The sequence below is a fragment of the Equus quagga genome, chromosome 5 (genome assembly GCF_021613505.1).
Source record: "Equus quagga isolate Etosha38 chromosome 5, UCLA_HA_Equagga_1.0, whole genome shotgun sequence".
Taxonomy (NCBI): domain Eukaryota; kingdom Metazoa; phylum Chordata; class Mammalia; order Perissodactyla; family Equidae; genus Equus; species Equus quagga.
This window is the reverse complement of record NC_060271.1, coordinates 116,700,966-116,715,119: the sequence shown is the minus strand read 5'-3', so window position 1 is coordinate 116,715,119 and position 14,154 is coordinate 116,700,966. Positions and strand designations below refer to the sequence as shown.

The 14,154-nt window shown below is 39.4% G+C and overlaps 1 protein-coding gene across 2 annotated transcripts in view; it reads left to right on the top strand.

The window, feature by feature from the left end:
- SLC4A1AP (solute carrier family 4 member 1 adaptor protein) overlaps positions 1–8,562 on the top strand; it is a 28,122-nt gene extending 19,560 nt beyond the window's left edge. For both annotated transcript variants that reach the window (XM_046660138.1, XM_046660137.1), the window contains exons 12-14: positions 122–189; positions 2,134–2,203; positions 8,225–8,562. In XM_046660138.1, the coding sequence (XP_046516094.1) occupies positions 122–189; positions 2,134–2,203; positions 8,225–8,274 (188 nt within the window). In that variant the 3' untranslated portion in view covers positions 8,275–8,562. The remainder of the gene's footprint in view (positions 1–121; positions 190–2,133; positions 2,204–8,224) is intronic.
- The last annotated feature ends 5,592 nt before the right edge of the window (positions 8,563–14,154 follow it).

Sequence of the window (14,154 nt, the reverse complement as noted above, 5' to 3'; positions counted from 1 at the left end):
GAATTCGATTGTTACATGTTTTCTTCAATAATTAAGATGTTCTCTTAAGAGGAATTTTTCTTTTCTATTTTACTTATTCTGAAATAGCTATTGCCTCTTTTTTTTCTTTTTCTTAAATTAGCATCAGAGAATGAATATGAGAAAAGCAGAGATGAATTGAAGAAAAAGAAAGCTCCCGGTCCAGGCAAAGTAAGTACTTTAGTCATAATCTTTACTTTCTGGAAGTAAAAACAGATCTCCTTGTCGTAGACCACATCCAGAAGAGTGAATCTTTAGGAATTGTCTTAGTAGAGTTCCCAACTGCCTTTTACCCCATCTTCCAGAAGTCTGGGCTCTCTTTTATTTTTATTTTTGAATTTTTATTTTTTGAATTCTTTATTCTTGTCTCCATCCACCTTATTCCACCTTATTCCCTGTTTACATACCTCTTTTATTAATTTGTGAATCTTTCTTCGTATCCTAGTATGCCATACAAAGACACTTGAATAATATATTCTTATTTTCTTCCTTTTTTTTTTTGAGGAAGATTAGCCCTGAGCTAACATCTGCCACCATTCCTCCTCTTTTCACTGAGGAAGACTGGCCCTGAGCTAACATCTGTGCCCATCTTCCTCTACTTTATATGTGGGATGCCTTCCACAGCATGGCTTGACAAGCAGTGCATAGGTCTGCGCCCAGGATCCAAACCAGTGAACCCCAGGCCGCCGAAGCAGAAAGTGTGAACTTAACTACAGTGCCACCGGCCCATCCCCCTTTATTTTCCTCCTTTTATTACACAAAAGGTAGAATGTAATGTACTGCATTTTACCTCTTGATTGTTTTTACCTATCATGGAAATCATTGTGTATCAGTACACTGAGCTTCCTACTGTATGGATGTACTCTATTTAGCCAGTTCCCTACAGACGGATACTTGGGTTGTTTCTAGTTTTTCTTTTTTTTTTTAAGATTGGCACCTGAGTTAACAACTGTTGCCAATCTTCTTTTTTTTTTTTCATTCTTCTCCCCAAAGCCCCCTGGTACATAGTTGTAGATTCTAGTCGTGAGTGCCTCTGGTTGTGCTGTGTGGGACACCACCTCACCATGGCCTGATGAGCAGTGCCATGTCCACACCCAGGATCCAAACTGGTAAAACCCTGGGCCACCGAAGCAGAGCGCTTGAACTTAACCACTCAGCCACAGGGCCAGCCCCTCTAGTTTTTTATTATAACAGTGCTATAATGAATAAACTTGTGTATATATAATTTTGTATGGATACAGTAAGTTCCCAGAGGTGGGATTGCTAGGTTGTGTCAGGAGGTACCCAAGACCACCTTCAGGTCTGGTAATTCACAAGAGGCCTTACGGGACTCAGCATATGGCTGTACTCCCAGCTATGATGTACTGCAGCACAAGGATACCAAGCACAGTCAGTGAAGGGAAAAGGCACATGGGGTGAAGTCTGGGAGAAACCAAGCACAAGCTTCCAGGGGGTTTTTTCCCAGTGGAGTCAGACAAGATGTGCTTTCCCCAAGCAACAAGTTGTGACAACTTGTAAAATGTTGCTAGCCAGCGAAGCTCAGTAGAGACTGAGCATCCAGGATTTTTAGTGGAGACTGATCACATAGGCACTTGCTCCCTGGCGTGTACCCAAATTCAAGAAGGAAAGCAGGTGTTCAGCATAAACCACACTGTTTTTACAAACAGTTTAGGCACAGTGAGCCATTCTTATCAGTTAGGGTAGTAGGAACCTTCCCAAAATCCACGTTCCCAGATGCCAGCCAAGGACCAACCTTGCAAACAGGCCTTTCAAAGGAGAGCAGTCAGACTTGCTGTGTTAACTCTTTTCTGCACCTAGATCAAAAGGCAAATGCCACATTTCCTTCTATTGGGGTTATACCATCTAGAACTTAGACCTGTGTTAACTGGCCCTTTTAAAAAATATCACACCACTCAGATTGACTGAAAATCAGCTTGTTGAGGCTTTACAGAAAAGAATCAAGGTTCAGAGAGAGAGAATGCTCTCCCAAATAGGTTACTTATGTCAAAATCATTAATGGAAACTATTCTTAGTTTTTGTTTGCTGACAGGCATAGGGACAGTAATTACTGAGTTAAAATTCTTTTGAGTAAAATAACCTGTGTTGTTTTTGCAGCTTCCACTAACACTTTCATCCAAATATCCAGAAGATGATCCAGACTACTGTGTGTGGGTCCCACCTGAAGGTAGATTGTTTTTATTTTTCTTTTCCTTTAAGATTTATTTATCTATGTTTTTGAATAGGTAATGTATATTTAAGGTTCAAAATAAGAAAGTTATAAGAGTATGTGGTTAAAAGTCTCCATTCTAGGGGAATAGGTAGATTAAAAGATCTGAAGAGACACGTCAAGAAAATATAATTTCTGGACCATGTTTGGATCCTTATTCAAACAAACAACTGTTAAAAAGATTATAATCCAGTCAGATAATTTTGACCACTAGCTAGAAACTTGATGATACTAAGAAATGTTTAACTTTTATTAACTGTGAATGACTTTGAGTTAAATTTTTAGAAAATGTCCTTGTCTTCTAGGAACATGTTACAGAAGTGTTCAAGACGGAATGATATCCCAAAGATGAGAGTTGCTTTAAAATAATCCAGTGGTGGAGCTCAGGGAAGATAGGGGAGGAGTACTAGACAAAGCAGGATTTGCCACATACTGATAATTGTTAAAGCTGGGTGCTGGGTACATGGAGGTTCATTATATTTTTCTCTTTGCTTTTGCATATTCAGTAGCCCCCATCTTGTCCATGGGGGATATGTTCCAAGACCCCCAGTGGATGCCTGAAACCACAGATAGTACTGAACCCTATATATACTGTTTTTTTTCTATACGTTATATACATATGATACAGTTTAATTCATAAATTAGCCACAGTAAGAGATTAAAAACAATAACTAATAATAAAATAGTACTGTAACAAAATACTATAGTAAAAGTTACCATAGATCTTTGCAACCTCAGCATACGATTTTTTTTCTTTTCTTATTAAGTCAAGAACTTTCACCTTTTCACTTAAAGGAAGCACTTTACTGCTTCTCTCTTTTTTTTTTTTTTTGAGGAACATTAGCCCTGAGCTAATTACTGCCAGTCCTCTTTTTGCTGAGGAATGCTGGCCCTGAGCTACCATCCGTGCCCATCTTCCTCTACTTTATATGTGGGACGCCTACCACAGCATGGCCTGCCAAGTGGTGCCATGTCTGCACCCGGGATCTGAACCGGCAAACCCCAGGCTGCCTAGAAGCGGAACAATGCGAGCTTAACTGCTGTGCCACCGGGCCAGCCGCATACTGCTTCTCTTTGGCATATCCAAATTGCCAACATCACTCTTATGTGCTTTGGGGCCATTATTAAGTAAAATAAAGGTTACTTGAATACAAGCACTGTGATACTGACACAGTCGATCTGATAACCAACCTGACTACTAAATGATTGACGGGCAGGTAGCATACTGGACAAAGGGGTAAGTCATGTCCCAAGTGAGACGCAGCAGGATGATGAGAGATTTCATCATGCTACTCAGAATGGCATGCAATTTAGAACTAATGAGTTGTTTATTTCTGGAATTTTCCATTTAATACTTTTGGACTGCAGTTGACCACAGGTAACTGAAACTGTGGAAAGCGAAACTGCAGATAAGAGGGAACTACTGTATTTTAAGTTTTCTTTAAAGTGACAGAAAAAGTCTTGTGGCTGTGTGTCAGGTACCCAGTTTTTTTCCTCTAAAGACAACCATATATCAGTTTCTTAGGATTTTTTCTGTATATTATATAAAATTCCTATGTAGGCAATAAAATACGTAATATTTCATGACTTTTTTTACACAAATGGAAGCACATTCTACACCTTGCTATTTTGTTACATATAGTGTATTACTTAACACTATATGGAGATCCTTTCATAACTATAGATTTTTTAAATTAATTTTTAAATTTGTGATATAATTGACATAAACATTATATTAGTTTCAGGTGTATGACATAATGATTTGATATTTGTGTGTATTGTGAAATGATCACCATGATAAGTCTAGTTAGCATCCATCATCATACATAGTTACAAAATGTTTTTGTGTATTATGAGGGCTTTTAGGATTTGCTCTCTTAGTGACTTTAAAGTAGGCAATACAGTATTATTAACTATAGTCACCATGCTGTAGATTACATCCCCATGACATATATTTTATAACTGAAAATTTGTACTCTCTGACTCCCTTCACTCATTTCTCCCACCCCTGACCCCCAACCTCTGGCAGCCACCAATCTGCTCTATCTGTGAGCTTGGATTTTTGTTTGTTTTAGATTCTACATATAAGTGATACCATACAGTATTTGTCTTTTCCTGTCTGACTTATTTTGCTTAGCATAATGCCCTCAAGGTCCATTTGTGTTGTCTCAAATGGCAAGATTTCATTCTTTTTTATGGCTGAATAATATTCCGTTATATATATATACACCAAATTTTCTTTATCCATTCATCCATTGGTGGACAGTTAGGTTTTTTCCACGTCTTGACTATTGTAAATAGTGCTGCAGCATACATGGGGGTGCATATATCTTTTTGAATTAGTCTTTTTGTTTTCTTTGGATAAATACCCAGAAGTGGAATTGCTGGATCTTATGGTAGTTCTATTTTTAATTTTTTGAGGAACCTCTGTACTGTTTTCCATAGTGGTTGTACCAGTTTACATTCCCACCAACAGTACACCAGGGTTCCTTTTCCTCATCCTTGCCAACACGTATTTCTTATCTTTTTGATAACAGCCATTCTAAAAGGTGTGAGGTGATATTTCATTGTGGCTTTGGTTGGCATTTCCCTGATGATCAGTGATGCTGAGCATCTTTTCATGTACCTGTTGGCCATCTGTATGTTTTCTTGGAAAGATAGCTATTCAGATCCTCTGCCCATCTTTTAATCAGATTGTTTGGGTTTTTTGCTATCGAGTTGCATGAGTTCTTTATCTATTTTGGATATTAGCCCCTTAACAGATATATGATTTGCAAATATTTTCTGCCATTCAGTAGTTGCCTGTTCATTTTGTTGATGGTTTCCTTTGCTGTGCAGAAGCTTTTTAGTTTGATGTATTCCTACTTGTTTATTTTTACTTTTTTTGCCTTTGCTTTTAGTGTTAAATACAAAAAAATTATCACCAAAACTGTTGTCTAGGAGCTTACCACCTATGTTTTCCTCTAGGAGTTTATTGTTTCAGGTCTTAGATTTAAGTCTTTAATCCATTTTGAGTTAATTTTGTCTACGATGTAAGATAGTGGTCCAGTTTCATTCTTTTTCATGTGACTGTCCAGTTTTCCCAACTCTATTTGTTGAAGAGGCTATTCTTTTCCGATTGTATATTCTTGCTTCCTTTGTTGTAAATATATGACCATATATGTATAGGTTTATTTCTGGGCTCTCTATTCTGTTCCATTGATCTACATGTCTGTTTTTATACTAAACTGTTTTGATTACCATAGCTTTGTAATGTAGTTTGAAATCAGAGAACATGATGCCTCCAGCTTTGTTCTTTCTCAAGATTGCTTTGGCTATTTGGGGTCTTTTGTGGTTCCATACAAATTTTAGGATTGTTTGTTCTATTTCTGTGAAAAATGCCATTGGAATTTTCATAGGGATTGTATTGAATCTGTAGATCGCTTTAGGTAGCATGGACATTTTAACAGTATTAATTCTTCCAGTCCATGAGCATGGTGTATCTTTCTGTTTATTTGTGTCTTCTTAAATTTCTTTCATGAATGTCTTACAGTTTTCAGTGTATAGATCTTTCACCTCTTTGGTTAAATTTATTCCTAGATATTTTATTCTTTTTGATGCAATTATAAATGGGATTACTTCTTAATTTCTCTTTCTGATAGTTTATTAGTTTATAGAAATGCAACCGATTTTTGAATATGATTTTGTATCCTGCAACTTTACTGAATTCGCTTATTACTTCTAACAGTTTTTTGGTGGAGTTTTTAGTCTTTACATATATATTTCTATATATAATATCATGTCATCTGCAAATAGTGACAGTTTTATTCTTCCTTTCCAATTTGGATGGCTTTTATTTCTTTTTCTCGCCTAATAGCTCTGGCTAGGACTTTCAGTACTATGTTGAATAAAAGTGATGAGAGCATCCTTGTCTTATGCCTGATCTTAGAGGAAAAGCTTTCAGCTTTTTACCATTGAGTATGATGTTAGCTGTGGACTTGTCATGTATGGCCTTTATTATGTTGCGATAGGTTACCTTTATACCCACTTTGTTGAGAGTTCTTATCATTAATGGATGTTGAAGTTTGTCAAAGGTTTTTTCTGCATCTGTTGAGATGATCATATGATTTTGTTAGTGTGGTGTATCATATTAATTGATTTGTGGATATTGTATCATCCTTGCATCCCTGGAGTAAATCCCACTTGATTATAGTGTGTGATCCTTTTAATGTATTGTGGAATTGAATTTACTAATATTTTGTTGAGGATTTTTGCATCTTTGTTGATCAGGGATATTGGTCTGTAATTTTCTTTTATTGTGGCATCCTTTTCTGGTTTTGGTATCTGGGTACCGCTAGCCTTGTAAAATGAGTTTGAAATGTTCCCTCCTCTTCTTTTTTTTCAAAGAGTTTGATAAGGATCGGTGTTAATACTTATTTGAATGTCTGGTAGAATTCATCAGTTAAGCCGTCTGGCCCAGGACTTTTGTTTGTTAGGAGGTTTTTGATTACTGTTTCAATTTCCTTACTAGTAATCGATCTGTTCAAATTTTCTATTTCTTCATGATTTAGTCTTGGTAGGTTGTATGTTTCTAGGAATTTATCCATTTCTTCTAGGTTATCTAAGTTGTTGGTGTATAATTATTCATAGTATTCTCTTATGATCCTTTGTATTTCTGTGGTATCAGTTGTAATGTCTCCTCTTTGATTTTTGACTTTATTTATTAGAGGCCTTTCTTTTTTTCTTGGTGTGTCTAGCTAAAGATTTGTCAATTTTGTTTATCTTTTCAAAGAACCAGCTCTTAGTTCCATTGATCTTTTCTATTGTCTTTTTAGTCGTTTCATTTATTCCCGGTCTGATCTTTATTTCTTTCCTTCAACTAATTTTGAGCTTCATTTGTTCTTCTTTTTCTAGATCCTTGAGGTGTAAAGTTAGGTTATTTGAGATTTTTCTTGTTTCTTGATGTAGGGTCTATCACTATGAACTTCTTTCTTAGAATTGCTTTTGCTGCATCCCATAAATTTTGCTGTGTTGTATTTCCATTTTCATTTGTCTCAAGGCATTTTTTGATTTCTCTTTTAATTTCCATTTTGACCCATTGGTTGTTCAATAGCATGTTGTTTAATCTCCATATATTTGTGAACTTTCCAGTTTTCTTCTTGTAATTAATTACTACTTTCATGCCACTGTGGTCAGAAAAGATCAGATCAGAAAAGATCTGATTTCAGTCTTCTTAAATTTATTGAGACTTGTTTTGTGCCTAACATATGATCTATCCTGGAGAATGTTCCATGTGCACTTGAGAAGAATGTATATTCTGTTTCTTTTACATGGAATGTTCTGTATATATCGGTTAAATTCATCTGGTCTAATGTGTTATTTAAGGCCAAATTTATAGATTTCTTGTTCTTTTTTTGTGGCAGCAAAGTTCTTTTTTATGGTATGGATATACTTTTATTTATTTAACCAGTTCCCTCAATGGATATTTGCTGTGGTTCTAGTCTTTTGCCATTACAAACAACTCTGCAGTAAGTAACCTCTAACATATGTAATTTTGCAAGAGTAGAGGTACATGTGTAGAAAAAAATTCATAGAAACTAACAGGCTGGATCAAAGGCTATGAAGATTTTTAGGATATTATCAATTGCATTCTACAAAGATTGTAGAGTTTATGCTCATACATACACCCTTCAGGCAATTTGTGAGATGCTTATTTCCCCACATGCTCATCACAGGTTGCTTTTTCTATGGAATGGGTTCCTTATATACTACTAATTAATAGAAATTAAGTTACTGGAAATGTTTGCTTTTTATCTGCTCATAAATGCTAGGGTCGAAATGAAAGACCGTATTTTGAAATTGTACACAAAAAGTAAATTTCTGTCATAGAAGAAACCTCTTTATTTGTTTTACTTTTTGTCCCACTGTTGTCTAGATATCTTTTCCTCCTGATTTTAGAAGAGTGAATGTTGTTCTTTCTTTTTTTATACTCTGATCTAGGCCAAAGTGGAGATGGCAGGACCCATCTTAATGACAAGTATGGCTATTGATTGCTGCAGAATCCTAAATGAAGACCTTGTGGACCATGTGACATGGGATATTTGGGATAATATATCAAATTGAATGTCCAGAGAAAGGTGTTTAGATGATCATTTCTAACATCTGATGACTGGCCTTTTCCTCTGTGCTCTTCTTGACTTCCTAAATTTATCTACCCATCTGATTCTCCTGAATTTGGTATTTGTGTTTCAAATTGTTTGTATATGTATATAAAAAGGAACCATATATTTTGAGAATTAGTATAGTGAGAGACATGACTTATTAAAATGAGAAGGTGATGTGGTGACGTCTCTTATGTTTATTTAAGGCCACAACATCTTTCATTAAGCTTTAGGGACTATGCTTTTCCTGAGCAATAGGGTGCTTCTGGCAGTTAGGCTCTAGGATTCACTGATACTATCTCCTCAAGTAAGTGTTGAAATATGAGGTCATGCCATGTGTGTGACCCTGGGTATCCCTGTCATTCTTGGAAATAAAAATAGATACATAGTGGGGACTTCCTGCTCCCTCCCACTATAGTCCTCCTGCCAAGTTTGAGAACAGACCCTGACTTATCAGTACACAGTTCAGGACCCTAGCACACCTCTTGCACTCAGGCATCAGTCCTGATAAAAACTCAGCCCTGTGAATGCCCTGGATTCTGACCAGTCAGATTAGTCACTCCTCCTCCTGTGGAAGGGTTCCAATAAGGTCATAGAATGAAAAGCTGGATGTGTTCTGCCCAGTGTGGGGCTTCTCAACTCTATGGAGAGGGGAATAAAAGTTCCGTCTTCTCTGGAAACATGAAAAAATGCAAAAAGTTGTCTTACCATTCTCCCACCCAACCCCCTCATCGTTAATGCCTCACTTCCATAGGAAAGGAAAGCCTAAGAGTAAACGCAAGGCAGAAAGCATGTGGATTAGGCTGAAGGCAGTCATGATGAACAGGGAGGAGAAACGCTGTTGCCCAGCTGAGGAGTGGGTGAGAATGGTGCTTTCCTAATATGAATTGTACACTATGCGCGAGATAGGCAGGAATCAGTAATGAGGAACTTCAGTTACCCTGACAGATGTGGGAAGTCTGGTTCACTAAAAGTGACATCTTTCATTTCTCAAAAGACAATACTGGTATTGGTATTATGAGAAACTTATTTTGGAGTTCATTTAAACCAACAGGGCAGAACTTGTTGATGAGGTAAGAAGTAACAGGAATTTGGGGGCAGTGACTGTGCCATCTTGGATCAAAACAGTGGACAAAGTTCTGAGCCAGATTAGTATGTTCAAAGACAAAACTCCTTAATCAAACAAAATGGTATCTGGGATCCTAATACTTGAATAGGTAAACGTATACCTGCTTTGGTTGAAGTGAGGGCACAGAGATTGGATCTGCACACAACACAGACATATGCACACACACTTGCATGCATCCTGTCCTCCTCACTCTGTCTCACGATGACCCTGAGGAATCCTAGGGGCCCCTCAGAGCATAGCCTGCCTCAGGAAGGCAGATTTCTAAATATTCTGGGGATGGTAGGTATGCTACCATGTTTAGAAACCCTGAAAGCAAATAGGACTCCATATACCAAAATAAAATATAAGTATGTAACTTGTACAATTAACATCCAGTAGTCAGTGGACTTTTTATTGCGATAACATTGGTTTATAACATTATATAAATTTCAGATGTACATCATTTTATTTCAATTCCTGTGTAGATTGCATCATGTTCACCACCCAAAGACTAATTACAATCCATGAGCGCACACATGTGCCTAATCACCCCTTTCAGCCTCCACCCCCCTTCCCCTCTGGTAACCACCAATCTAATCTCTGTCTCTATGTGATTGTTGTTGTTTTTATCTTTTACTTATGAGTGAGATCATACGGTGTTTGACTTTCTCCCTCTGACTTACTTTGTGTAGCATAATACCCTCAAGGTCCATCCATCTTGTCACAAATGAGTGGTTGGTGGACTTGATTGAAGAGACCTGCATGTGAGTGTTAGCTCTCTTTGACTGAGCTGGAGACTTTGGGGACATGACCTGCATTCCATGAACCTCAATTCTGTCATCTGTGAAGCAGGGACAGAAATGTTTCCTGCTCTTTGAACCTCAGGTTTGTTCTAAGAATCAAATGAGATAATGTAGAGGATGTGCTTCACAGGGCTTTGCAGATGTTACTCATTACAGACGGGAGACGAATCCCAGCATCTGGGCCTGACTCCTCGTCTGTGAGAGAGGAGGTGATATTAGATCAGTGATTCTCAACCGTGGCTGCACATTACAATCACTAGGGGAACTTTTTAAGTTCTTAATTCCAATGCTTGGACCCCACCTCAGATCAGTTTAACCAGAATCTCTGAGGTGATCCCTTTTAAAAGCACTCCAGGTGATTTGAATTTTTAGCCCATAGTGGAGAAACTCTAGAGCATGGTTGGCAAACTTTTTCTGTTAAGGGCCAGATATTTTAGGCTTTGTAGGACATACAATCTCTGTCACAACCACTCTGCTGTTGGAGTGCAAACAGCATAGACAATACACAAATCAGTATGGCTGTGTTCCAATAAATATTTATTTATAAAGATGTGTGGCAGGCTGGATTTGGTGCACAGCCTATAGTTGGCCAACCCCTGCTCTGGGCTAATTTATCTTCAAGGTCTCATCTGGCTCAAGATGTTCCTCATAACACCTTTAGGAAGTAATATGTGTCCCAGTTCATGGATATATGAAAAGTTCTATTCAAAAGGCTAATTATCCCTTCCTGAACTATATGGGTTGCAGTTTTATGGTTACCAGAAATCAAGGTAATCCAGTCTCCTTTTCTCAGAAACAAAAATAAGGTTATTAGTCATTACAAACAATACTGTTACAGCAAGAACACAGTAGGTTAACCGTAAGCAAGGTGTCCCAGGTGAGTTGTCCTGGTCTCTGCAGAGTTCTGTATCATATCTGCCTCTATATTTAAAGAGCCGTTGGAGTGTTAGTGATGGTGAAATAATCAGATTTGGGCTTTTGAAAGAACACTCAAGCTACAGTGTGGAGGAAGGATAGAAGAGGGCGACAGTGCAGGGAGATGAGTTACAAGTCTGCTGCAGAAGTCCTGGTGGAAGATATGGCAGCTTGAACTAGTGGAGATTCTAGATGGAAAGAGGTAAATGGGTCCTAGCAATATTTTAAAAAGTAGAATGGCTGAGACTGACTGACGGGTTGTCCGGGAGTGAAGGGGAAGGAAGGCTGGAGGGTGATTCCTAGATTGCTGGCTTGTACTTCTGAATGGGGATGGCATTATTCATTGAGATAAGGGGACACTGGAGGAGGATGGAGTGGAGGTGAAGGAGATCCTAAGTTTCATTTTGGACAAGTTGAGCTTGATGTCTCTTTGAGACATTTAAGTGACAATGTTCAGAAAGCAGTTGGATATAGAGGTCTGGATCTCAGAAGAGAGGGCTGGAAACGAGCTGCAGTCTCCCACTAGACAAAGCAAAGAGTTGGGAGAACCAGCAGGTGAGGTTAAGACCAGGTGGCAGGCAGGGATTTTTTAGGCAGACTCCAGTCTTCGACAGCTGATCCCCCTATTTTGGGTATTGGGAACCAAGTTTTTCTAGGTTATGATTTCATTTACTGGGGGAAAAAGGTAAATTAAGTGCCACAGTGAGCAGCATTTTGGACAGAAAAAGTCGGGGGTGTGTATTTAACATTAAAACAAGTGTTTTTGTCCACTTTAGGAAATTTCTAAGAATTTTGCACAGTGCCTGGTGCATTGAATAAATGTTTGTTGAGTGCCTGCTATAAAATTTTCCCTGGGGCCAGCCCAGCAGCGGTTAAGTTCACACGCTCCGCTTTGGCGGCCTGGGGTTCACTGGTTTGGATTCTGGGCGTGGACCTAGCACTGCTTATCAAGCCATGCTGTGGCAGGCGTCCCACATATAAAATAGGAGAAGATGGGCACAGGTGTTAGCTCAGGGCTAATCTTCCTCAAAAAAAAAAGAAAAAAATTTCCCTGGAATTGTCCCAAACTAGGATAGGAAGTATGAAGCCTCACTATCTCCTTGTAGCCCTTCTTTACCCGTTACTTCTCCACTGGAACTGAATGGAGTTAGCCCTTTGGGGAAATATGAGGTAATTCCCAACAAACTTTGAAGCTATTAGCCACAGCCTTGGGATCTGTTGCTTTACTATTGAAATGCTGCCACCTCCCAGATAGGGTGTAACAAGTGGCCAGCAGCTGTGGACGGCTTCCTGAGAGTGGGAGCCAGAGGGAAGCCTCCCAGCCCTGTGGCAATCAAAAGCAGGAATCAAAGCCCCTGGGTTGGGGCGCGGAGTTCCCATACATGGTTTGGACCAAACCAGGTTTGCCAGACTGCTGGGAAATGACCTAAAACTCTCCTTGACCTTTGGGGGGTAGGTCACAGCATCAAACTGGTATGGTCTCTTCTTGTGACAGGCAGCTCTTTGATCCTGAGATTCCTCACTTGATGTGGGCATTGAAAATAATTTTCGTTTCTTCTCTGCTTGCTGAGCAGACTTCGCCTGGCTTTGCTTTTGGAGGTTTGGCACAACCACAGTCCAGGGCGGGACTGAGACTTCTATTCCGTGGGAGACCAGAAATCTCCTCCCCCCGCCTCAGTTGGACCTGGCTGTGGTGAGGCAGGTTGGGGGTTCAGCACGTGAGGGGACAGTGGTTCCCACTAAGGGCAGCTCCACCTTCCTTATCCCGCATGTCAATCTTATTTCTCCATGTAGAGGTTTTAAGATTCGTCCCTCTGCATTGCCCACTGCCCTGACTCAAGCTCCCCTCACTTCATGACTCCTCCCAGATCTCCTTTCCTCTTGTCTCTGCCTCATCAAGCTCTCCTCCACGCCTCTGAGTTATCCTAAAATGCATCCCCTTTGCTCTGAAATCTCAAAAGGTTATCCATGTCCAAAGGGTGAGGTCCAAATTCACTTGAGGCTTTAAAATCCCTTATCATAGGATTCTTGTACTTTTTGATCGTTATAAACCCCTCCTCCCATGCCCTGGTCTCTTCCTTTCTGCCACCTGACCAGGTGTACCTGACACCCTAGTAATAATAGATTATTTGCCCCAAACACACCTTCTGCTTTTACTTCTTCCTGTATTTTCTATCAAGCTTTGCTGTCCATGGCCTCGAGCGTTGGTTTCCTTGTCTATTAAATAGAGAAAATACTACCTACCTCCTAGTATTGTTAGGGAGATTGAATAGCTGAGATATCTATAAAACCCTTATCCACGCTTGACATATAATCGGCTCCCCCAAAGTGTAGTTATTATTAGTATCGTTGTGGTCTTCCTTGCTCATGTCTGCTAGGTAAGGGCCTACTCATTTTTTGAAAGTCCAGCTTAAGTCTCACTACCTTCAGGAAACCCAATTCCTGTGATTGTCACTAACCTCTCCTTCCCCACCAGCCCTATAGCACTTTATTTCTACTGTTATAGCCCTTACTCCAGGAGCCTGGCGTCTGTTAATTATATGTGTGCTTGGGTTATTTATGTGTGTAAGCTTTATGAGTTCTTGAGGACAGGAAATATATATCTTATTTTGTACCCCCACCCTTACCCCATGGCGCCTGCCAGTTCACAAAACAGATGCCCGGTTAACTGTTGCTTTAAGTGAGTGGGGGTTGGAGGGCAGGTCCTAGTCCTGGCCCTTCCTACCCTTGAGTTTTCTGGGCAGAGAAGGGACACCTCAGGCCGCCTTCATTTCCAGACCTTTCTGCAAACAAGCTGGACAATTTAGCAAGGTTAAAGCACACAAAGGCCTGGCTTACTGTCCTAGTTGGGGTAAAACCAGGTGGAGCTACCCCTTCCCAGCAGGGAGCTTTGGTTTCCAGCAGCTGGCTTTAATTTGGGCTTTAAGTCCTCTGCTGGCCCTG